The 26,737-nt window shown below is 35.1% G+C and overlaps 1 protein-coding gene across 1 annotated transcript in view; it reads right to left on the bottom strand.

Moving 5' to 3' along the window:
- EYS (eyes shut homolog) overlaps positions 1-26,737 on the bottom strand; it is a 1,412,275-nt gene that overhangs the window by 746,262 nt on the left and 639,276 nt on the right. The window contains 3 exon segments of the mRNA XM_057494276.1: positions 3,943-4,067; positions 11,786-11,910; positions 14,257-14,312. Of these exon segments, the coding sequence (XP_057350259.1) occupies positions 3,943-4,067; positions 11,786-11,910; positions 14,257-14,312 (306 nt within the window).

The raw sequence follows: 26,737 nt of genomic DNA, 5'->3' as shown, positions 1-26,737 counted from the left end.
GGAGAATCTGATTTCCAGGTATATTAGCACCATTTAAGCAATTCCATTAGGACCTTTGGCAACTACAAAAATAGAACAGTCATTCGAGCTAAGATACCTGAGAAGCCTAATTAGAATAACAAAATCAACTTTTTAAGATACACATTGAGTTTCATGAATGAAGGAAAATGTGTCTATTTTTCTTATTAAATATATTTATAGGTTCTTTAATTCTTAAAACAATCACAAGACTTCTAGTTTCTGGCCTAAAATATAAGAAACTTAGAGGCTTTACTCCCTTCCTAAGCATAAAAAGCTAAACAAACTGAAAATCAACAACTCTTCTTAGATCTGTCAGAGAATTGAGGTCACAGGGCAAACTGGGTCCTCCAGAACTGAAAAGTCAAGCAGATACAGAGAATCACAGCTTACCAGAGCAAAAACGTGGGGCAGAAACCACCTCTGAGGCCAGTACCAGGGTAGGAAAACAAACTACAATTGACAAAATGCTAGATGCCAAGTGTGTACAAGCCTGAGAGTTAAAAACTCCAGGGGGTGCCCATCTTAGGGGATCCCCATACTTTAATAAGTTTTATCTCTGGAAGTTCTACCAGGTTCTTACAGTGAAGACAAGAGAAAAATCTCTTTGTGCTTCCCCCAGGGAAGAGAAGAATAACATTTTGAAGTACACCCAGAGTATTCTGTTTTTAACAAGAACTGACCTCAAGGGAAACTATTTTACCAGAGACTAATCCATCTGGAAAAAAGAAAATACTCAACTCTAGCCACCTGAACCTCTCTTATTATACCTCACACGGAGGAGGGCTGAGAAGCATATGTGAAGGTCACAGTCCAGAGGTAAGGCACAGGCTAAGAGACTGAGACCTAATCATAGGACTATTGGAAGCTTTCCCTCCTCTCATGCCTCACCCTGGGCAGCAGGGATTCCTTATAATCCTTTGGGATTACAACTGAAGGAACTGCACATCTATTTTAGAAGTCCCTCAGGGAACCCAACAATTACAGGGATAGAAAAACAAGGATATCAGAAGAATTTCTGGCCTCTGACCCTATACCTATAGCAAATGAATGAAGGAAAATGTGTCTATTTTTCTTATTAAATATATTCATAGGTTCTTTAGTGATTAAAAGTAATCACAGCCTGACTCCTAGCCAGGTTGTAAAAAAAAAAAAAAAAGTCCTATTTATCTTAGTTACTTTTATCAAGCACATCATGTATCATTCTAAATATAAAATTACAAGGCATACAAAAAGACAAAAACAAACAAAAAACAATTTTAAGAGACAGAGAAAGCATCAATATCAACTCAGATATAACAGAGATTTTTAAATTATCATACTAGGAATTTAAAGCAATTGCACCCAATATGCTAAGCATTTCAATAAAACAACATCAACAATGATGGGACCAAAAACAGAACATATGTATTACCATCTGTGTTCTTAGAGGTTCTGCAATCATCCCTGATCCTTAGGAGCTCACAATCTATCAGAGTGGACAGAGGAAAGCAAAGAAGCAAATATTGTACTAGAATGTGATAACTAATGCAATATGTATTCTTTTCCCATCTATTCAGCTAGAAAGCCATGACTTACTCCCTCTGTGAGTTGTAAATTACTCTTTATGCCACTATTTTCATGTTCCCCTAAACTCTAGACACAATTAATCCTTAATCCTAATGTGAATCAATTTAACTATTTTATAATCCTTCTAACTGCTTTGTTTCTTAAGCTCCTCACATTCTCTATTTTCTGTGAATGATATTCTTTTTAAAGACAGTAAGATAGCAATGATATCTGACATTTCACCATAATTATGATTCTTCTTTTTAATTCCCTTTGCTCTCAGGATTAGTAGGATAAGGGAGAAAAGAAATCTAAAAAGCAATTTTTCAATAATCTTATGTATATGCCATATCTGTTTTCAAAGTAGTTTTGTCATTCTATTCATTTATTTCAATATTTATGACTCTAATTTGATTCTAAAATTTTTATCACTCAAAAAAAGATTTTGAATATTTTCTTTGATTTTCTTATATTTAAGCAAATTATTTTGATTTTTATTCCAATTAATTTACATGCTGTTTGCAAGGATATATCCTTAGGTATATCTAATTTAAAATGTCTGTATACTGCTACAAAATTGATATGTATAACATTCAAATGTTAAATTATTTTTCAATAAACCTAATTTCCTCTATCTTTACTTACTATTTTTAAAACATAACTAATGCATTAACTAAAGTAGAATCCACCTTACCTCTTTGTAGTTTTTTACCTATACACTATCTCTTATGATACTGTTTTTAAGTTTTATTTTAGCTTTCAAGTACTTGAGAAAGCAACCATATCTGTTTCAAATTAATTTATTAAATGCCTTACTAAAATATAGATATATTATATCTGTAACACTTCCCTCTATTTAGACTTGTGGTTTTATAAAAATATATATTTTTCAAGATTTTTACATTTTCAATATGTACTAATGCATTTATATTTTTATGTTATGTTTTTGTTAAAAGCACACATGTTAATTGATTCATATTTCCAATATGAAAGGAAATATCCCAGAGGATTAGCTATTTAAAATGATTTTGAAGATATTTGATAATAAACTCTTTGTTCTTAATAAAATCATATCTATAAAATGAGCATTTATTTTCTAATTATTTAGATTTCCATATATCAGGCTACACAGGCAGAATTTAGTTAAAGGACATACTTTGGTCTTTTCTCCTTTTACTAACTCTTTGAAGAAGCCATCCTTGGTGTGATCGTAGGTGTCATAAAATTAATTTCTTGGCATTGAAAATACCTCTCACACTCAGAAGTCAGCATGCCTGGAATTCTCCCTCAAAGATCACCCTTCAGAGATCACTAAGAGGAAAACCTGTCCCCAGGGCAAAGGTGGGACTGGACAACTCCAGGAGAAAGGAAGATGACAGGTGTGTTTTAACTCAGCTACACCCCTTCAGACGGATGCGCCCTGGGAAGGTCCTTCAAAAGGGAAGAAGACCAGACTTAGGCTCAGGCTTGCTCAAACTTTCTTTTGTTTTGGTAACAGGTACTGACCGTTTTTCTGTTCAATTCCGTAACCACCCCTGGAGACTCCTGCTTCTGACCCTTCCTTTCTGATGCTCTGACTCTGGGAAGTCTCTAGCTCCGTGCATGCTCGCGCATCTTTCACAGGCTCTGGCCAGGCCTCGCCTTCCCCTGAAGTCCGATTCCTTAATCCTGCACTGGGTCACCAGACTGTGTACCCTACTATCCAGCCTTTACTTTGGTTATGACCAGTCCATTGATGATGTTTATGAATATACATGGAAAACTCCTGTGAGTACAGTCTTCCCCATTACTGTTCCTTTACTATATTCATGTACTGTGCTCAGTTTTAATAGAGGATTGTGAGCAAAAGCTATCTTTTAATAGAGACATTTCTACCAAGGTAAGTCTATTCTAGTGTATAGACTATATCTAGTCTATTTGAACGGAGTTCAGACAAGTCCAAATCTGCCAAGGACACATTCATCCTTCCTGGACATCCAATTCTCCGAGCCCGACCCTGGAAGTGGTGCTATGTCCTTGCCCAAAACAGAGGCTCTGCCAAGACCCTGACAAGATTAAGGAGTTCCTCTTCTGGCATCCTACTTCCAAACACATTAAAACATTAAAGGACGATACATTAAGTCACTTGTACCTTCATGTGGGTAATTTATCAGAATGCTTTTCTCCTGAAAGGAGGGGCTGAGGGTCCATGCAATAGATGGATAAGAAGGGAAAGGGGAACACTGAGAACAGTGAGGTGCATACAGGCAGAGAAAGTGAGAAACACTAAGATGAACTTCTCCAGCCTTATTTTTCACCATACAATATTTTATTATTTACTATAATTTAAAAACAGTGAAAAAAGGCATCAGAACAAAAAACATCAATAATCCTTACCATGAATCTGGGTATGTGTAGACACGTAGGGCCAAAACTAGGTGCATTTTCTGTGCACGTTCCAGGAACACGTAAGTTGAGAATCCACATGTCACATTCCTTCTTACAGTGACATCCTGACAATCCTGTAAAACATAATCACAGGGCAGATATTCAATTTCACTAAGAATAGTTTCTATAAGTCATGTATGTATATGTTTACTATTTGTCGTAATTGTGCCACATGATTTATATACATTATCACAGTTTATTTCCATAATGATTCTATCAAGTAGCTAGCTATTATTACTATTTTATGTAGTCCATGAGAAAAGTAAAATGTAGGGAAGCTAAATTATTTACAATAAATTATTAGGGAACACAGGTAGAAACAAAAGCAAGTATATAAAAATAAAGGTTTGCCTTGTACCTATGGTAGCATTTTACATCACACATCCAAATGCCTTTACATATTTGATCTTGGAATAAATGCATCGAAGGCAATGGAATAAATGCATCCTATAATTCCAGTGAATATGAATCTTCAATTCAAAGGAAAATTACAAATTTCTAGATATGAAATCTTTTCTTGCAAATACTTGTAATATTTTATATTTAGGATTTTTTATGCTATGGTTCTAGAGAATATAAATATCATGTCTATGTTCAGCCAACCACTGATTGTATGAATTCTCCTTAAACATGATGATGTAACTTTCCAAACTACAACACTGCATTTGTCTTCTGTTTGGCTTTTGCTAACATTTCATTATCAACTAGCAACAAACATTGCTCAGCTATCCACAAGGTAATAACTGAGCTACGATATACTGGGTACATTATTAGGGACATTATTTTAAACCATTAATTCTTTCATATGTAGCAACTATTTATAATGAACCTTAATATGTTTAAGAACATGTTATCCTGAATATACCAGTCTAGAGAGGGACAATAAGTCTCCAAGGTAGCTATCCCTGCTCATTGACTACCTATGTGTACTATAATTGCAACTTTTTAACTTTTTCTATGTTTTATCCAACAGCATTTAATCAGAACTCTAGCTATTGGGAAATGCAGTCTTATTCTTGTTCCTACTTAGCACTATATTCTCACTGCTTAGCCATGATAAATTATAAGAGAAAAAATAAATAAGTATCCTCAGGTACTTACAGATGATTTAATGTAATACTGCATTATATGAAGAAAATTTTGGCATAAGTTGAAAAGAATTGGCAGAGATCAGATCAAATCTAGAAGTAGCTGCCAAAAGACTAAATTTACTAAATCCTTGGCCAAAACTCTTTCCACTTTGTAATGCTCTTTCATATGCTGAGCTGACTCTGTAAGCATCTCTACTATGGAGGTTATAAAAGGTGACAGCAAAAAACACTTTTGCAGAGCTTATAAAAAGCCACTGCAACCAGTCATTCACATGGTTGAATCTCACAAACATATTATTGAGCATAAAATCATATTCCACAAAAAATACTTACATTCTGATAACTATTCTTATAAAAGCCAATTGCATACAAAATTAATAACATTGCTTAGATATACATACAAACAGAATAAAACTCTAAGGAACATTAAGGGAACATAGAATATAAATTCAGAATAGTTACTACAGGGTGGGGGAATATTTATGTGCTCAGGGAGTGATAGAGGTGGCTAGATTCATTACTATTTTATTCTTTGAAGCAAATGGTAGGTATACAAATGTTTATTATATTATTTTATATAACAAATAGACATTGATTACATAGTTTCTAATTGACTAAAATAATACAAAATTATGTTAAACAATTAAAAATAATAATGTAGCTCTCCTTGATTCTAATACTATGAAGGACATGACAAAGCCTGAACCATAAGCTGGGAACAGTGAGAGAAAAAGAATCCACCAGACCAGTTAAAAGGACAAGGAAGACTTTATGTAAGAGTATTACAGTAAGAGAGAGACACAAATGAAATAAGGGAGAGAAATTGAACTCAATGGCACTGAACCAAAGACAGGTGGGAGGGTTTCTAAATGCTGGGACAAAGTAATAGCAGAGGACTGGAGGATACTGGGTGCGGGGAGGCTGGTCAGTGGATTAGGCCATCTGTGCTTGCTAATTGTCACCAACTGACATTAGGATCTTATCTTCCCACAGAAATTGTGGGAGAGGGACATTATCTCCTTCTGTTATGTTTGAAAGGGATGCCTTCCAGGTAGAGAAAGACGGTTCAGGGGTGTGAAACTGACCAGAGGCTGCAGGAAGGTTTATACCTCAAAGGGGGCAGAGAAAGAATTTACTAAAGTAAATTTACTCAAGAAGTTTTCTAAACTAAATGCTCTAAAGAAAGGGGGATGAGGGCTTGGCGTCATGAAGAAGCCTGTCTAAAATTCAGTTAAGCTGACAGGAACGTTCAGGCTGTCTTGGTCTAAAATCACAAACTAGCATAGAAAGTAAGTTAGTCAGGATTTAGCACAGGAAGCAGAAACGAGTCTAGGTGACCAACCAGCAGGAAGGCCTAAATAACAGGAATAAGATGCTTACGAAGTTATTAGAAGGAAGGCTGTAGGAGGAACGGCAAGAACTACAGCCCCTTCAGCTACGACCAGGCAGGTGGAGGCACACAAAGCCACCAGGAAAATGGCCCAGTCCAAGGACTCATCGCACTAATCACACACACACACACACACACACACACACACACACACACACACACACACACACACACACACACACACACACACTCGAAAATGAAATCTGCTGCAGAACATTTCACATGCCCATGATCATCTTCACCAGATGAAACTGCTAAGACATCCAAAAGCACCTCCACCAGATTCTGCAGATTTCAGGTGTTTCTTATTGATGAAATCCACTTATACTCACAAACTCCACTTCAGGGGAATCTAGACATTTTGGGCTTTAGTTTTCTTGCCTCTGCAGTACAGAAACCATAATAGTCAGGAATGGATGCTCAACACCGATTATACCCACCAAAAATAAATAAATAAGTTAAATGTCCTTGTACTGGTGTGAGTAAGGTGATGGTAGGAAATGGGATCAGAATAAGGGAATATAAAATGGGCCAATTTAAATCCAACAGTTGATATCAGAGGATAAAATGGTTCAGAAGCAGAGATGAAGAAAACATCAGTAGAGACCAATGTAGGTTTGATGTCCAATTGTAATAAGGTAAACAGATATTCAGATAATACTCTTCAGTGATTAAAAATCAATGAACCAAAAGTTTTCATTAGCAATCCAGAAAAAGTGACAAAATCATTATGGCATTAAACTCAAAGTCCTAATGTAGTATCTGACACATAATAGAAAATAAATGCTTATAAAATAAATGATGTCAAATAATGCACGTATAAGATAAAAAGGACCTCAGATGTCAAACTGCAATAAAAGTAACAAACTACACTATCTTTAAGTTGTTAACTAAAACAAACCTTTAATTGCATCAATATATACCACTAGAAACACTGACTCCTTTTAATACTGTCATTCTCTGCTACACCGTCGCTGTTGTAACAGCTTGAGTTTATTAATGAAAATAAGTCATTATTTTGAAGAGTCAAATGTTTTATTTTCATTTCATTTTCCCTCTTAGCACCAAGTGTTTTGTATCTAATCTAGGGAAAACAAAATTAAACATAACCTAAAATAATTATATCTTACGAGTTCATAGATAATCTAGTAACTAGATAACATAAAATCATTTTCCTTTCATAGTCTAACTTTAGGGTATGCACTGGAATCAATTTTTACATCAAAGTCTTCATGAAAATACAATAGTATACATTCTTTTTATTCCATATTGAAGATGATTTCATTTTTCATTTGTCTTATTAAAAGAGAAAGATCATTTCGTATCTATTCTGTTGCAAATACAAAAGTCCTATCCCTACTTAGGAATTGTGAGCACTCATGATAGACATTATCTGTGTCTGTTTCTATTTCCTTGCCCCAAGGACAATGCAGCATTTCTGCTTCAAAATGAATACTGCTATTTTGAAAGCAGAATGTGTATCTGCACTTTATATCATCACCTACATAAATGCTCTGGCCCCCCTCCTGAGGATACAAAGGGTCTGGGCGCAGTGACGGCTCCAGGGATTGAGAACTCTGGACAAAGCATTTGTGTTTGCAATACAGAGATCATTCTTCTCACTTTCAATTTGCTCATAATGGGGTAACTGTGGTTTCACTTACTGAGTGTTAAACATTTTTCTATAACATGGTAAATGTGACTAATGAGGCTAAAACAAAAATAAGTGCACTTTATTTTGTAAAATGATTTGGTTGCTTGTACTGATACTTCAGTGGAAGCAAGCTCACAAGCTGTTGAATTCACTACAGGCAGAGAGGCTGAGCTCTGTGGTTAGGGCTGTTTTAAATGCTGTTCAGGTTGTGGCCTGCTTGGAAATCCCATGCAGAGAAGATGAGGGAGGTCAGAGCTCAACCTGTGCTCCACGTGTCAAGCGTTGCACCTCAGTATTCTGGAGAGCAGGGTGAAACTATGTGACATGTCTGCTGACACAGAGGGCCTTCCCCGAACCATGGCTCTGCCTGTGATGACACATCACTAGCCAGCATCATAAAAGGATTGTACTTTTTCAGTATGTGCTGAACACTCTGTAAGGACCCATTAGAATAGGTCTCCTTGGATGGGATTTGGTGGCACAAAACTAGTTAAGAGTGCCTTCCAGCCTACTCATATGTGTAAATTTCAGTTGTGTTTTGCAGAGTACTTGGTGAGGAAACCAGCACTTAATTTTTCAGACTGGCTTTTGTTCAAAATGTTGGTAGAGCTGTGTAGCTCTGTTTAGATTGAGAGAAGCAAGAAGGGAAGAAAAAAATTTCAAACTTTGAGGTGCAGTGGAAAAGCCACCCCAGATTATAGCCACGGAAGTAGAGTCATTGCATGAAGACAAGAGAATTCTGGTAATTGCTAATATGACATGAGCTAACGTTCTATAATTGATGAAAATAGAAAATGGCAATAATTTGCAGCATGTCACTAATTTAAAGACAGAAGTAAATATATAGTGAAGGTAGGTATCTACCTGGAAGTCTGTAAGGTAAGGACAATGACATAATTTAGACCAGAGCCTAAGAAACAATTATCGACATTATATAAGGCTTGTTTCCTCCATGAATGAGAGAAAAGAGTGGACCTGCATAAACCAAATGAGTCAGGCTTTGTGTCTTTCTTTCTCTAACATGTAAGAGAAATCAACCTGCTATCAAGCATTCAGAAAAAGTGGTATGTTCCCGGCTTTCGCTTATGGAAACTGTTGAAGGGGCTAATCAGACAGATGTGGATGGGAAACCTTCCCGAAGAAACCTCACAGTGGTTCAGCTGCTAACAACAGATCAAGCTGCAACCCACTGAGGCACCTCATTGGCAAAGGTCCTTTTTCTTTTAAATAGCTGTCAGGTTTATTTATTTTATTCTAGTAAGAATACCTAATGTGCTATCTATCCTTTAAAAAATATCTAAGCATACAATGTAGTACTGCTGACTACAGGCACGATGCTGTACAGCACATCTCTAGATCTTACTCATCTAGCATTACGGGGAGGTTGCTGTTCAGAGAAGGCCTTTGGGAAACCCAAGAAATATTAGTGAACAGCACCTGACCTTGACTTCCTGGATGTGAATCTCAGCTTTGCCCCTAATGTGCTGTGAGAGATTAGCAAAGACTCTGGGACTCAATTTCCTCATTGGTAAAATGAAATAATAATAACTTCTTCATTAGATTGTCATGAAAGCTGAGTCAATACATATAAAATAGCATGGCGTCCATGCACTAGCATTGTTACTACTATTTCCTAACTATATTTGTGCCAAAGTTCTCCCATATTTGGCTTCAAAATCGAAAACTCAGAATGCAAGGGAAAGAAGAGCTCAACAGGTAGGATTTTCAAGAATGGAAATGATTCAAAAATAGAATTATATCAAAATCGGTTTATATGGGGGGTAAGGAAAAGGTTGACTACAAAGGGGTGGTGTGAGCACGTTTGGGAGAATGGCCGTTACATGACTGGGTATGGTTGTAGATACACAACTTTATGCATGTGTCAAAATTGTAGAACTAGATGTCAGAGAATAAATTTTACTGTACAAATTTTTAAGAATCCTGAAAAAAAAAAGGTAAATATGCTAACAAAGAAAATCAGGAAAGGATGAAGGATAATCTACAAGAGCAAGCCTATTCCTTAAATAACTTCAGTGGTTAGGATGGGCTGCCATGACTAAGAGTCATGGTTGGAAAGAGCTCTTGGGAGCAGTGACAGGCGTCTGGACGGGTGAACACAGCATTTTCTAAGAATTTGTTTGGTTTGTTGCTTATTTGGTTTTGCTTTTTATGAGTAAGTTGTGAAGAATCGCTGTCTTAAGTCAAAGTCCCAGCAAGCTCTGAGTGACATCTGACAACACAAACGGGTATCCTTTCTGAGGCCTCCCATTTTCCACTATGGACCTGATGAGCAGCCTTGGGAACGAGGCTTCATTTGAATGCTGCAAATGCTTCAAAAGGGCCCCATGCTTCCAAGTGAATCTAAAGTTAAGTGGAATCTTAGCCTGGAGCATCAAAACTAACCTAGCAATGATAAGATACAGGTTAGCATAAGAAATAAAACTATCAATTAGAAGATATGCATTGACAGGGTAAAAAGGATTTATATACATGCTTTGTTAACACTTTTAGGATTATATTCGTTGTTTAGGGTAGCTATCATAGTGTTTGAATCTTTAGACCTCAATAAAGATATTTTTGCTTAGAAGAGGTTGAACTTTTCAAATGGTATTCATTTATTTTATCAGAGAATTTTAATCTTTCTATTCTTTTATCTGCAAGTCATAGTTTTATGTATAGGTGGCTATTTCAAAATACAGCTGGAAATGTCTCTAGATATTCTGTCTGAATAAAATCTGTTTTTTTCTTATGCCAAACAGAGGGGAATGCTGAACTTGTAAACGGTATGTCAATTATACTCGTTTGATAGGTATTCACTAATTTGTACACCTTCATATAAACAACAGGAGCCCTAATACCCCCACTTGTGGCTGGCCATTATTCCCCTCAAGTAACCCAAATAGCCAGAAGCCCAAGCTGTCTCAAGTCTCCTGTAGGGTCTATAAATAGTAAGAATCCTTTTTTAGTGACCCAAAATATCCCCCACATATATTTCTGAGAGATTATTACTGCTCAAGGAAATTCAGGCCTTCAACATCCCTTTTGGGTAGATGGAACTGAATATTGAAGATGAGTGACAGAAGACACCGGAAGAAAAATAACAAATCTGAAAAGCTAGAAAACTAGAGGAAAGATGGAAAAAGGTACACAGACATAGCTTGTTTATATCAATATATAGCTGAAGAGGATATAACCAAAGGCATAAATGGCCAAAAGACCAAATACTAATGAAAACGTGTTCCTTGAATAAAATCAGTTTACTTACTCATTGTGTCCATCTCTGTCCTGACAATCATTGGAAGTAACATTAATGTCAATATTAATAATAGCTAATATCTATGAAGGACTTGCTTTGTGCCAGGCATAATCAATATGGACAAAGATCAGGAATCTGAAGTTTACATAAATTTAGAAAATACCTGTAGTAAGATATCATACTCTAAGCACTAGGATTTATTGCTGATAGCCTGTGTGTGTGTTTATTAGTATCACAGAACATTCATATCATATTTTTTAAGTGTGGTCATTGCTTAGAACCTGGTTTATAGTCAACATTATTGGTGGAGTGGAATGTTAAAATTATATTACATATACACACGCACATACACATGTATCAACATGTACACACATAGTATACATTAGTTTTTCAATAATTACCTTGTTGACATCTGCAAATATATCCAATGATGTAATCGCCACAGTTTATACCATTTAAACATGATGATGATGAACATTCATTTATATTTATTTCACAAAATTGATCAGAAAATCCAGGAAGACATCTAAGGAGGAAAAGTAAAAAAAAAAACACATGTATATATAATACACAAAAATCTATGTTGTAGAGTTTATATTTGCCCAGTTAAGAATAAAGTTAAGTATAAGATGAAGTAGTCATTCATTAGTTATTTATGAGAGATAATCTACTCGATATTCATCAGTATTTTTGATGAAATTAAGGCCAACTGATCTAAAAGGAACCACAACCACACACAAAGAGGGGAAACCAAAAGAGGCTCAGATGCCACAGTGCTCAAACATTGTACTCTTTCCACTCTATTCAAATATATGTAGCTCAGTTTATATGTATGTACTTATGCATGCATACATGTATGTATTATTAAAGTATCTATGCCTGTATACTATAGAGAATGCTAAGTTGATTATAAGATAACAAACTGGGTTTTGGGATAAAGACATCATACGAAAACCTGATTCTCATTAAATCATAACAAGTGTACCTTTTAGGAGTTGCTATATTCTTCTCACACTACTTCAGAGGTGGGGAGTTAATGCTCCATCTTATTAAGGGCAAAGTATCTACCAAATAATTTGAAATTATATATATAAACTTTGAGTGTTATTGCTTTGAATCTATATATAAAGTTGGGAAGAAATGCCATCCTAAAATACTGAGTGTTCCAACTAATGAACAGGGAATATCTCTCAGTTTACTTAGACTGTCTGATTTTTTTTCATCAGCCTTGTAATTTTTCTACAAACAGATATTATAGATATTTTGTTAGATTTATAACAAGTGTTCAGTTTCTGGATGGTTGCTAGTGCAACTGGTATCTATTTTTTGATTCTTTCCAATATTACCATGTTTGTTGCTAGAAAGTAATTGACTTTTGTACATTGACTTACTATCTTGCTACATTAGCTTGTTAGTTCCCACAGCTTTTTTTTTAATTTTAGTAGATTCCTTCAGGTTTCCTACAAAGATAATTATGACATATGTAAATAAAGACAATTCTATTTCATCTTTCCAATCTGTATCTTATTTCTTATCCAATCTATAAATATTTTAATAGGTTAAAGAATTTCTATGGTTCCAACTTTAATTCCACAATTTTTACTGTTTTTATCATAAGTGGGCTTTAACTTTTCTCAAATGATTTTTATGCATCTACTAATATAATCACTTGAGTTTTTTCTTATTCATTTTTTAATAAATGATCAGATGATACTGGTATGATCATATGCGTTCTTAATCATTTGTTAATATGATGAATTACATTGATCATTTATGAATGCTAAATCCGCCCTCCTTTCCTGGAATGAATCCCACGTGCTGATTTCAGGTTTGAACATAGTCTGAATCTTGTTATCTGTAAAGTGTTTATAATTCTAATTTTAAGTTTTTACTCTTTGTTCTTGCAAGATTATTAAATTCCTAGCTGAAATGAAAAAAAAATTCTATGAATCCTCAAAATATTGAAATGCATAACAGTTTATAGCCCTATATCCCCACAAAAGCATTTATACCATGAGTAGTAATAATGTTTAGCATATGGGAGAACAGAATTTTTGATATCGATATTATAAGCAAATTAACCCCATACATACTTGTTTACCTTACAAACATTTTAATATAATTTCTGACAGGTTGAAATAATATACCCAATTTGTTTATTCAAAAGGGTTTATTAAAAACACTAGTAAGACACTTCCATCTTAACAAGTAAGAAGCTAAACAGACTGAAAAATCAACTCTTCTTGGGTCTATAAGAGGAGGAGGACACAGGGCAAACCCCTGACCCTGAGACTGGAGAAGCAGACAGGAGGATACAGGGAGTCCTGGCTCACTGGAGCAGAGACTCATGCAGGAAATCACCATGGGAACCTGAGCTGGGGAGAGGAGGCCTGAGCTGTGAAGGAAGAGTCGCTGGGGGCTCAGTGTGGACAAATCTGAGAGTTAAAAACTGCACAGGGAGCAGTCATGGGGTGGAGGGTGGGGCACAGTAATTAGAGATTTACCCCCAGAGCTTGACCAAATTCTCATAGTAAATGTCAGAGAAAAATCCCCTCCTGTTGCCAACAAAGAGAGGTGAAAAGCAGCCACGTTGTGAGACAGCGGAGCATTCTTTCCTCCTGGTGAAGGCCTGTCCTCAGGGGACACCAGCCAACCAGACCCTGACCTGCCGGAGGACTGTCAGAACCTGACTGACCTGGGGAGGGGAAATGCACAACCCCAGTCAGCTCTGACCTTCCATCAAGGGAAGGCCAGTACTCAAGGTCACTCTAGCCATCCTGTTCCACCTGTGCGGGAGAAAAAAAAAAACTGAGAGACACTTGTGAAATTCACAGTCCGCAAACAGAGACTCACTAAAAGACGAAGACCTAACCTCAGGACTAGAGAACACGTCCCCTTCTCTGGCTTCATCATCACATTACAAAAGACCTATTTACAGCAATGGAATATTATTCAGTGCTGAAAAGGAATGAGCTATCAAGCTCTGAAAAGAGATGGAGGAAACTTAAACGCATGTCACTAAATGAAAGAAGCCAATCTGAAAAGGCTAAATACTGTACAATTCCAATGATATGACATTCTGGAAAAAGCAATACTAAAGATGCAATAAAAAGACCAGTGGTTGTCAGGAATGGGGAGGGAGGAAAGGGATGAATAGAAAGATCCCAGAAAATTTTTAGAGTAGTGAACATATTCTGTATGACATTAGAATAATGTGCAGATGACATTATACTTGTCCAAACTCATAGAACATACAGCACCAAGAGTGAATCCTAAGATAAACTATAGTCTTTGGGTGACTATGACATGTCAATGTAGGTTCATCCTTGATGACAAATATGCCATTCTGGTGAGTGGTGTTAGTGATGGGGGAAGCTATGTATGTATGGGGGGAGTACGTATATAGGAAATCCCTGTACTTTTCCGTCTATTTCATTGTAAACCTACAATGATTTTAAAATAAAAAAGGTCTTAAAAAATGCATAGTAAGATATTACTAAACAGTGAAACTGTCACACTGGGCTTTTAACAAAAGATAACCTACAGTCTTGGGGGAAAGGGCATAAAATACAAACTGATTCTGAAAAAAAGCATAGCAAATAAAAAATAAAACATGGAAATCAAATTTCTTTTAATGAGAATAAAATTTCAAACAGATTAAAATTTAATCAGATAAAACTTGAGAGACCCAACAGCATACTTCATTTGAGCACTTGATACAAAAAAGAAAGTACCAAAAAAGTAGCACGTGATAAAAGCCACCCTCAAATGATCATTCAAATTGGAAAAAGTTGCCTCATCACCCCTGTTGGATATAAATTGCAAATGGAATCATTTAGTATGGTTTGTAGCTATTTCAGTAACAACCTGGCCCAAATGGTTTCCTATAAGCACTCTTATGATTGCCACTTCTTCCAGGAGCTCTTCTTGAAAATTTTCCACTAGATCCCCAATGTTGTTGCTGATATTGTTTCTCTGATATGGTTACCTTTATTTCATGCTTAATAAGACCAATATTGTGATATTTCTATTCCATTATTTTCTTTACTTGTTCCTCTTTCTTAAAGATAGTAAAACAATCTGTGCCTCTTATGGGTCTTGTCCATCAGAGCTCTTTGGATTCCACCACACTAAAGCCACCATTCAGGGCTTCATCGAGTTAAATTATGAGGCACAAAACAAAGAAAGTCTTCAGACAACTTATTAAACAAAATAATACCCTGTATTATACAATTGCAGTAATAAAGAATGAGTAGTATGCAAAAACAATTTCCATCTCACACAATCAATTCTATTCAGAAACCTTTTTCTTTTTTGTTAAGATGTGTTACAATTGAATTTAAATGAGACTTAATTCAACTTACACATTCACTAAAGTCTGATTTGATTCTGAAATATTCATTTTCCAGTTTAAAAAGAAGTATGTTTGCAATCTCTAATATTTCATTTGCCAGACTTTGATAGCATACTTTAGTAAGATGTAGTTTAATGATTGTTTAAGAAGGAACCACATTATTGCAGAATTTTTCTTTTTCAGTTGTAAAGCATAGACATTAAAAACATCAACTTAAATGCTCAGAAGCTGAAGTGTTTATTCATTAAAAGAACTTTGCTGAAGCCAATATTCTCAAATTAGAATAACTAAAAAGTATCAAATGTCACTCACTTCAATTTCAGAATCCTCACAATTCTTTTCTGTGATCTATCTTCTTTCTTTTTAACAATTAGTTACATAAATGTTTGCTTTAGAATATAACAAAATATGAAGTGTTTATCCCTCTGAATACTAAACACTTCCTTTATAGGTAACTGATCAGGTATTTATGAATAGGAAGCCTCTAATTAGGAATCTACATACCCTGAACATAACTTCTGCTTAATTTTATTTGCTGTATCTTAGTCATAAATTCACACCTTCTGGAATTTTTGGCTTATTTTCATGTAAGGAGCCACAGTTATGGAGAAGAGCCATAGGCAAAACAAAACAAAAATCATTTTACATCTCTTTTCTCAGTGTGGTCTGATGTCTTCCCTGTCCTGGGTGATACACGAAATGGTCATTGAACTGACTGAGGTCATGGAATCCAAATGTTTCTACTTACATTTATACTCATGGAAATGGTCATGGATTCACAGCACTGACTTTTTTTTTTCTTTCTCTTATTGCTTCTATAGATCTTGATACTGCAAACTACAAGGTCCCTGGGAAACACAACAGGAACAGCAGGTCGGCAAGTCGGGGCTGTCTGAGTGAGAAGGCAGAACCAGTGACCTGATCTGAATGGCGCTGGTTATTTATTGAAAAGATATGTTACTTGTCTCACTATATTCCATACTACTCAGCTGAGCACAAATTATATCTTCTAATTATTTAAAGACACTGATATTTTAAACTCATTTAATTGATTTGTTGCAAAAATGGTGATAGATTGGAATCTAAAGTATTACATGTAGTTTCAAATGTTTAATTTTATTCGTTTTAAGTAAATTGCATAAAATATAATCTTAATCCTAATTAATATGCAAAAGCAATACTTTTATTAATATTGCCTAAATTATTAAAGTCCAGTTTTAATTTAACATTTTTACTTTTATCCTGAGTAATTCCAATTATAATAATTATTAATTATGCATATGAGAATATTCTCAGAAGGCAGTTATAAATCTGCGACCATTTTCCATATCAGAATATTGTCTAAATAGCTATTGAAACTATATATGGACAAATAAAATGATGCAGATACAAAGGAAGTGGTAATTAAAACTGTCTCAGCAATTATGAATGCATAAAATCCTTTTTAGAAATTATTTCATATCAGTATTCAATGAAGCATTACTTTAAATTTTGATCTTGAGAGTATTTAAGTTTCAGAGCACTAAGTTTTTTGTTTTGGAATGCTCCATATGCTGAAACTGAGACAAGGACTTGAACACACATTATTTATTTAGAAGGTGATACAAATAAGCAACACTGAAGGAGTGGAGAGTGCGAGACAGCGAAGAAAAAAGAGTCAGTTAGGAATGTATTATTTAGCTGTTTGCCACTGTGTATTACTGGGGCTTAGTCCCACCATAGTGATGTTAAAATTATTTTATTTCTCTAGTATGTGTTGCCTAATTCTTCTCTCAGTGAGTATAGGCTGTATTTAGTAATTCAGTATGAATGAGTAGACTATGATCAAAGTGTGGCTTCCTCATTTTTCTGTCTGTTTCTTTCATTCAAGTCAGGTGCTAATGTCTTGAGAATAATCAAGTAACACTACAGAGAGTACCACGTGGAGAAGAACTGAAGACTCTACTCTGGCCAAGAGTTGCATGGGATTGCAAACTTGGAAGAGGATTTTTCAGCCCCAAGCAAGTCTTCAACTGTAACCCATCTAATACCTTGATTACAGACTAGTGAAAGATTCTGAGCCAGAAACACCCAGATAAGCTGCTCCTGAACTTTTGAAACAGTAACTGAGATAATAAATGTTTGCTGTTTTAAACTTTGGACTTGGGGTATATTTGTTACACAGCAGTAGATAACTATGCATTAAACAGGGACTGGCTCAAGATTTGTGGAGAGGGCACATCATAAGTTTTCTCTGGAATGATTAAAAAATGGAGCAATTCCCTACTGACTCTGGTCTCCCATTAGCCAAGGGTACCCCTGGGGCACTAACATGTCCACAGTTCTGGGCTGATATATGAGTGGCTACTCTGTTTTAACACTAAGATTCCTCAGCCTCTAAAAAGTCTAAGGCATAAAAGCAGAGGTTTTTGAAGTGGGATATGATGTACTGCCTTTAATGCCTTTTCTCTAAATGTAGTCATTCTGGGCGTTGGACTTCAATACATGAATTTTAGGGGACACAATTCATAACACCCCCTTCTTATCTGTAAACAAAAAGAATTCTATCCCAGGATAATAGCCAGAGGGAAAATGCTAGGAATATATGCATATGAAGGGAAAGTAAAGACATAAGTTTCAAAGTAAAACTAGATGTTAAGACATATGAACAAAACTATAAGGTGTCTTAGAAAGTGACAAAAACTATTTTCAGAACCTTCACTGCGTTTCCATTTTCGAACACTAGCATAATATGTAAATATTAATCTCTTTCCTAATCGATATTGGGGCTTTTTAAATTATGGTTAATCATTAGCATTATACAAATATTTTCTCCCTATTTTCGACTACAGAAGCCCTAAGGTGAAATAGAAGTTATTTACATTGTATACATTATAAACATTATAAAATGAATGTACCATAATTTAAAAAGCTCTCCGCATTATTTTGGCGAAAAGGCATCCTATGGGAAACCCCTACACTGAAGGTTTAAATTCATGCATAGGACAGAAAATAGACATTGTGCTTCATGTTGAAGACAAAACAACAACAAAAGCATTTGAATCTTCCTTCCTGTTCTTTGTAATCACTAAGAACATACAGTGTCTCATCTTGGGTAAATAGCTGTGGCACACTTGGCTCAGAATCTAAGTCAGTGACCATATTTAAGAAGCTTAAGACTTTTTGCACCTCCTCCAGTCAATTACGTGACATTTCTGTTTTATGAAAATGTCAAGTTGAAACCCTAACTAGGGAGAGCATGCAAATTTTTAATTTTAATTTTTGTAATTCCAAAGCTATACCATCACAGTAGAACTGCTTAACAACCATACTTTTTGCTATTTGTATGATCCGTGTGGAACGTATGTAGCTATAGACTGTACGGTCCAGAAAGAAAACTAAATAAATGTGTTGATTCCGTGCATCAGTGTAACGTCAGAAGAGCAGAGTATCACACACACACAGGGACATTGCTGTTGGGGGTGGGACCCACTTTGAGAAAAGAACAACTGATGTCACTCTGTCACTCTCAGCTGCTCAGTCATACTTACTAAACAAAAAGAAAGTTGTTCAAAGAGGAGAGACTTGCACTTGTTTCCACCACTGTATCCACAAAATAGAAAATGCAGACAGCTGTGGGGAGCAAAATACAAAGACATGGGGCTTCTTATTTTGGGGAAAACCAAATCCCTATTGCTTGGCTGTCTCTTAGTGTTATTGCTATTATTAAAGTAAAACCCACCAAAGATGGCAGCTATTTAAGAAATCATCACTCATAGTTTATCTTGTGATACAACTTCTATCTGAACATCTTTATGTTTATAGGATTTTAGAACACAGAAATGTAATTATATTTTATAAATTAAGATAGCTGAGTTTTAATGTACTATTACATTTTGAATTTCTCAATGTTTGTGTATGTATGTTTTCTTATATTGACAACTAATACATATTTTTCTTCCTGGGGGGTATTAGCATATTCTATTGAAGGTGAGGATGAGGGATGTGATGTGGCCCCTTTACTGCTGTGCCCTTGTCTATATATATTTTATCCATATGATTTCAAGATGCATAGATTTCCTCTTCTTCAGAGAAATAATAAATGAAATGGTGCTTGTGGGGAAAACTTAGTTACTTTGTGAGCTGTCAGGGTTCCTGCCACAGAGTTAAGATGGGTCCAAACTGATGCATTACTAAAAATGAGCTATGTATTTTTCTCATTCTAAAAGCCTTTTTTACAAGGAGAAGGTAAAAGAAATGTGTACCATTTCTTTCATTAATGGAACTTAAAAAAAATAAAATTCTCAACTTCTTTTAGTGAATGCAAATGCACCCAGTCCCCTTTTCAGGGAGAAGAAATGTGCTTTTATCTATAGAGAGGCCTTAAAATTTCTCTGGAGATACAAACTATATTCATAAGACTTTTACAATGCTAATGTATTCTTGATATTCATACTTACCACTAACCATTTTAAATACACTAATATCCAACAACGTAGAACATTATGACATTATGAAAACATCATTAGCAGGGAAACTATACGTGTATGGAAATAGTACGGTTTTCAAACCAATTCTTGATTATAGCCGACCTGAATTGATCTAAATATATATTTTAATGTGGTTAATATGGTGGTCTGGGATCTTTTTCTTGCAATTGCTAACTATAGCTCATGTCATTTTCTGTCTTCGGACATTTACCTGTGTTCAATAGCTCTGAATGAAAAGAATACGTATTTGTCAGGTGAGAAAAATCTCTATATGAGCCTACAGAATGTAGCATCAGCATGTCAGTGGCCTGAACTCATTTATTGGTAATTCTTTGCTATGAAAAGATTAAAAAATTTTTTTTCTTAATCCCTAATCACATGTAGTGAGCAAATAACTAGAAACAATCATTTAGGACTCCATTCATCAGAACATTATTATTTTACATCAACGAAGCCCTTATGAGATAGCTGAATTTCTTTGGGGAATAAATAATGTTTACCATTTCTCTTTGCCACCCGATTAATAGAAAGTTTTAGGTCTGTCTCAGCACTAAAGACCAGGCTGCAACACTGAGCGATTAGGAGATTTTAATGAACTCATCATTATCTGAGCAATGAAACATCGAACCCCAGCCACCAGAGCAGTCATGAGTTTGAATCAACAAATAAAACAGAAGAGTTTGAGATTTCAATGATGTGTGTAAGCAACGTAGAACTATTTCAGATAATTCACAATACTTGATTCTTTCTGAGAACATCAGTCCTGTATGTAATCATAAATCAGAAACTGACACCATGAGGAGCTCTCCAGAAGGCCATTTTTTAATTTAACAGAAACAGAGAGAGAGTAGTGTGTGATATTAAAGGGTGTGCAATTGTAAGAACCAAGGCTTTGGAATTCTTGACACAGAGATGACATTGTGATAAGATCTGCAGCAACCACCAGCCATATATGTATGTATAACTATCCATAAGTTTTTTTCATCTATAATTTCAGGATTATATTAGAAGTAAAATCACAGGCCTATTTTTAGGATGAATTTACATAGTAAATGCAATAATAAATAAATATGAAGACCTACTTTGAATGTTATTTAAAATTAAGGTACATTATAAGTGCCTGTGATTTTTTTCAGTGCTCTCTTTTTATTATTGTTGTAATTGTTATTTACGTTTTTAAGTGAAAAAGTCATGAGGTTGAGATAGGTAAGTTAAATTCCTATCTCCACATGCCTAAATTCTCTAAAAGAAACTGCTTGCTATTCTTTAACAATTGAGAAAACATATTTTAAATTACTTTATAGCTTCTGCTAAACAAAAAGACAGTATGTTGAAATATCTGAGTGGCATAGTTAAAATAATTAAAATAATAATATTCAAAAACTCTTATGAAATAATAATTTGGGAATCAAAAAAGTAGGAAAAACGATGACTTACTGATTGCAAAGAACCATGGGTAAAGCTATATTTTTATGCTTTTTGAAGTGAAAATGTATTGGAGACCATCAAGACAGTTTTTGATATTAAATACAGTGTGGCTTAAAATAATAAAAAGACAACTATTTTCAGAAATAGAACTGTACAGTCTAGGAACCCTTTCATGAAAAAACATTAAAAAATTAAATCAAATTTATAAATGTGCATACCTATGTGCGTACGTATGTACCCAAACAAAATTTACTTTGGATTGTAAATGGGCAGGGTTGGAGGACACCCTTCAAAGAATGCTGAAACTGAGTAAAGATCTGATGAGGAATAGGATATGCACAAAGTCAAAGTATCTTTAATTAATTAAGAGGGGAGAAGGATACTTTTCAGTGGAGAAATCTGATGGAAAATAATCAAAGTTCATGTATACAATGAAATGAACATAATTTGTACCTCCTGATGAGATACCTTGGGAAGGACACAGAATAACTAATATTTCCCATAAAAATGCATGATCTGAATCAAATCACATATATATATATATATACACATATTATGTTATACAAATATCAGATAAACCAAAATTGAAGGAGACTATACAAAATAAATGACAGACTCATCAAAAATAATGGAAGTCATGAAAGACAAAGACAAGCTGATGAACAGTTCCATAATAAATGTGTTCCAGGAATTGATCCTAAAGAGGAGAAGAGAATGAATGAATCACTAAAAAGGATTTATTGAGATAATTGATGAAATTTGAATAAAGTCTATGTTTTAGATGAACATATTATATGGAGTTGAATATCTAACTTTAATGTTTTATTGTGATTATACAAGTGAATATTCATAATCTTCAGAAATGCAAAAGTATTAGGGGTAAAGCTCTACATGTCTGCAGATTTTCTCTTATAGTTCAGGAAAATATGTGTATGTATGTGTATGTATTTTCATGTTGAGATAAATTTCTGTTACTGGGGATCCCCTGATATACAGGTACTCCAAATATACAAGTAGACTTTAGCAATGTTTTAAAAGCTTACATAAATTTGTATTTATTTTGAGTTAGCAATTTCCCTGCCAGGAATTTATTCTGGGAACATTATCATCAAAAACACAAAGATGAACCAATGCAAATATGCATAGTGGGAAGAATCCTAGTGGGATTCTTGTAACGGGAGTCATGTGGCAAGAACCTAAGGGTGTCATCTAGGAGCTTGAAGTGTTCCCTGGCTGACAGGAAAATGGGACTTAGTCCCACAGCCGCAATGAAATGAGTTCTGCCAACAACCAGTGATGTTGGAAGAGGACCCAGATGACAACTGTGGCCTCAGTGTCATTTTGATAGCAAATAACTGGAAACCACCTATATGACTAGTAATAAGGATCCAGTAAAAAAATATGACATGGTATATGATAAATAACTCCAATGTTTGCAAAGTCTCTCTCTTTATAGCTTATATGAGAGCTGGGTATAAAATTCTGTGTGTATTTTTTATATACATTCATATAATTTTATACTGCATATTGTTAAGGGTTGAACAGGTGTTTGAAGGACTAACTTCCAGTAACCCAGAACATACACTTATTTGAAAACTGAGTCCTGGGCAGATACACTCAAGTTAAGATAAGGTAATTAGGGTGGGCCCTAATCCAATATGACAGATATCCTTATCAAAAAGGGAAATGTGAACTCAGAGACAGACAAGCACAGAGTGGAGGTCATGTGTGAAGACACAGGGAAATGACCATCTACAAGTCAAGGAATGACTGAGGCTACGAGTGGCTATGGAGAGGTACATACTTTCCCCTCACAGGTCTCAGTAGGAATCAACCCTGTCAACACCTTGCTTTTGGAACTCTAGCCTCCAAAACTGTGAGACAATACATTTCTGATGTTTAAGCCACCCAGTTGATGGCACTTCATTACGGGAGCCAGGAAACTGATATACACCCTTATATGCTCATAGTGATAGAATTGCAGCAAAATTTAACAGTTACTGTCTCAGTTGTTGGGAATTTAGTTAGGTGGGTTCTGAAAATGAAATTGTTAGTATTTGATCATGTTTGACCTATTGTGGTAATTTCATATGCTTCAGCTTTTGGTTTTATATTCTTTGCAGTCAATTTTTGAAGTTTTCATAATAAATATCTTGACTTTCATAGTTAAATTCAATAATAATTGCAAAAAAATTGATAACCCTCTTCAAATCAGCCAAAATTAGGGGCTATTTATATTCTTACAAAAGTTAACTAAGATTAAAAACTAACTTATAGTCATTTCCTTTCTTATATTCTCTTTTCTTCATTCAGTACTCTGCCTTTGACATTTCATAGTTTATGCATTACTCATAGACAGATCAGGTTTTAAGTTGACTTATTTGATACAGACACGATTAAAAACAGTTTCCTGTTTGTATGGGAACAAAATAATTAATGGGAGATTAATATTGAATAGTCAGAATATGCACTGAAGTTTTCTTATAAAACCCCAACTCATTGTCTAATAAATTAATGATAACTCCCACTTTTGCAAAGAATCTTCATATCTGCACATGCTAAGGCTGAGTCAATGATTCAGCAATCATTTAAGGATTCAAAAGCAAGAACTTTGGTCAGAAACTCACTAGTGGTGTGCAGTAGGAAAGATAGGCATCAAACAAGTAACTATAAAAATACCTGGGCAAATACCATGTGATTTCATTTATTTGTGAGATATGAAGCCAAAGCAAAACAGAAGGAACAAAATAGCAGTAGACTTATAGACACTGAGAAGGGACTAGTGGTTACCAAGGGGGATGGGTGGGGACAGGTGTGGGGTGGGGGGATAACAGGGCACAATAATTAGCAATCACAATATAAGTTGACCAGGGGGACTGTTGAACCACTGTGATGTACATTTGAGACCAATGTAAGACTGTACATTAATGATACTTTAATAAAAAAAAAACTACCTGGGTAGTCTTGTGATGGAAATCTTAGATGAATTAGGTGGAACTAACCAAGTCAGAGGAGAGAAAATCCCCCCTGAGGAAAGGATTTGTAAGGTGAAATCCTCTGATTTATTTAGGATAAGTGGAAAGTAGCCTCAGAGAAAGGTGGGGTTGGGCTCTATAGAATATTGAATATACATCTCTATATAGAATATAGAACATATATCATTGGACAGTGTTCTGTGATCTCAGTTAAAACACCCAAAAAATGGTTATGATGCCATTGTCTGTTAAATACATGATTTCTTTTGACATCAATCCTGATTTTTTAGAAATACTTTTCAAATCTGCATTTTCTGTCAAGAATAAATCTCATTAACTGCTCTACTCCAAATGGCCACTTCTGTCACTACAAATTTATATAGGTTCAGCCATACATTATTAACAAGCTAGGAAAAGTCACTGGCTAAATGTCACCAAAGCTGAGATATAGCTGCACCTTGGGATTCATATAGCAAACAGTTTAGTTTTAATCATCTTGGACCACAAGATGTCTTGACATTTGAGCAGCAACTTTTTCCTCTTAACTTGCACTGGAATCAGACCTCTATTAGCTCAGCCATAATTTTCAGCTTAAACTGTGATAGAAAATTTTACCTTTTAAATTAAAAATGTGAAAAAAATCGATCCATCAAAGACCTTATCGTTCATTTAATCAATGCTCACCAGCAGCCTTCTCTTCCCTACCCACCTCCAAAAAAGTGAGTAAGGGCAGCTATAAAATTCAACCATCTTTTAAACTGCTAGACATTTTCTGAGCTAACTGGCTTCCTGTTACATTAATACCTACGAGAAATGACCTTGCTAAACTGCATTAAGATAGATGATCGATTTTGCTGTGGTTTTTTTTTTTTTTTTTTATAAAATAAGTAGGTTTTATACTTTTGAAAATAAGCATTTGAATCTTTTTCTGCTCATGGTCTAATACCAGGACATCAACATTGTTTCTAAACTATTCCATGAAAGTTAACACAAAAAAATATAAATTTGCAGTATTTTCACTTTCTGTTTTGTCAGGAAATACATATGATAAGAAATTGCCTATGATTGTCTTTAGCTCTTTGATATGCTGTGAGCATGTTTTATGTTTTCTTCTCTTTATTTAATAAAACATGATACTTACAGAGATTATAATCAAATAGGGAAAGGAAAACAGCAATCACACAAAATGATAAAAGCTACTATATTCTACTAAAGGTCTAATGTGAGATAAAACCTACGTGTTGGGTGGTTGGGAGATGGGGAGAGAAGGTTGCCCGATTCCTGTTCTTCTGAGAGTGAGTAAAGGGACAATTCTGGAACAACAGGCTTAACTCAGGTACCCCACTCTATTTCATGAAATACCCCCACAGGTTTGGCTGGTTGATGGAAAATAGGTTCTGAGAATTTTTCCAGGATTTGGGGGTATCATCTGGGATTCTCCAGAAACATATCCTGAGCAAAGAGTTTCAGTGCTTGGGGTTTTTGGGGAGGTATAGAAAACACCTAAACTTGAGTTAGTTAGTTGAGGAAGGAGAAGGCAGGAAATGAAGTTTGCATTATTAAGTCAGTTACTAAAGTGGGTGACTAGAATTTATTGCCCTGGGGAAATGCTAGTCAACCTTGAAAAATATACTTCAGAATTGTCACCTGATGGGCCAGGAAGTTAAAGTATTAACACCCCAATTCCTGTCAGTTATTGTTATGGACTGCATCCTGGATTGCAGAGATGCTGAAGAGGGGAATAATGTTAATTCCCCAGAATTCCCGTTGTGCCTTACAGAAAATAAGTCTCTGAAAGCCCTCAGGCTCATAGATACAGATTTTGGCAGCTGGAAGATGGCTATAGCAAGCTGAAATTGTAAAACCATGGCGGTGTGAGTGGGACAGTTACAGCATCTGGCCGAGTGAGCCGAAACGACTTGCATCTGTTAAGCCTATTAATTAAAAGTCACAGACTTAAGTTTGTAGATTTTTACCCTGTAGAGATGCAAATCATTTCTGTTCCATGGAAACAAATGACATCAAAGGTTATCATTTATTGTTCTGTAGGACAGTAACCAGATTTGTATCCAATCCAACATGTTATTTTCAAATGCCCTTATTAAATTGCCTTTAAATATATCTATC

This window comes from Manis pentadactyla, chromosome 16 (genome assembly GCF_030020395.1).
Source record: "Manis pentadactyla isolate mManPen7 chromosome 16, mManPen7.hap1, whole genome shotgun sequence".
NCBI classification, from domain to species: domain Eukaryota; kingdom Metazoa; phylum Chordata; class Mammalia; order Pholidota; family Manidae; genus Manis; species Manis pentadactyla.
This window is presented reverse-complemented; position numbering and strand designations above follow the sequence as displayed.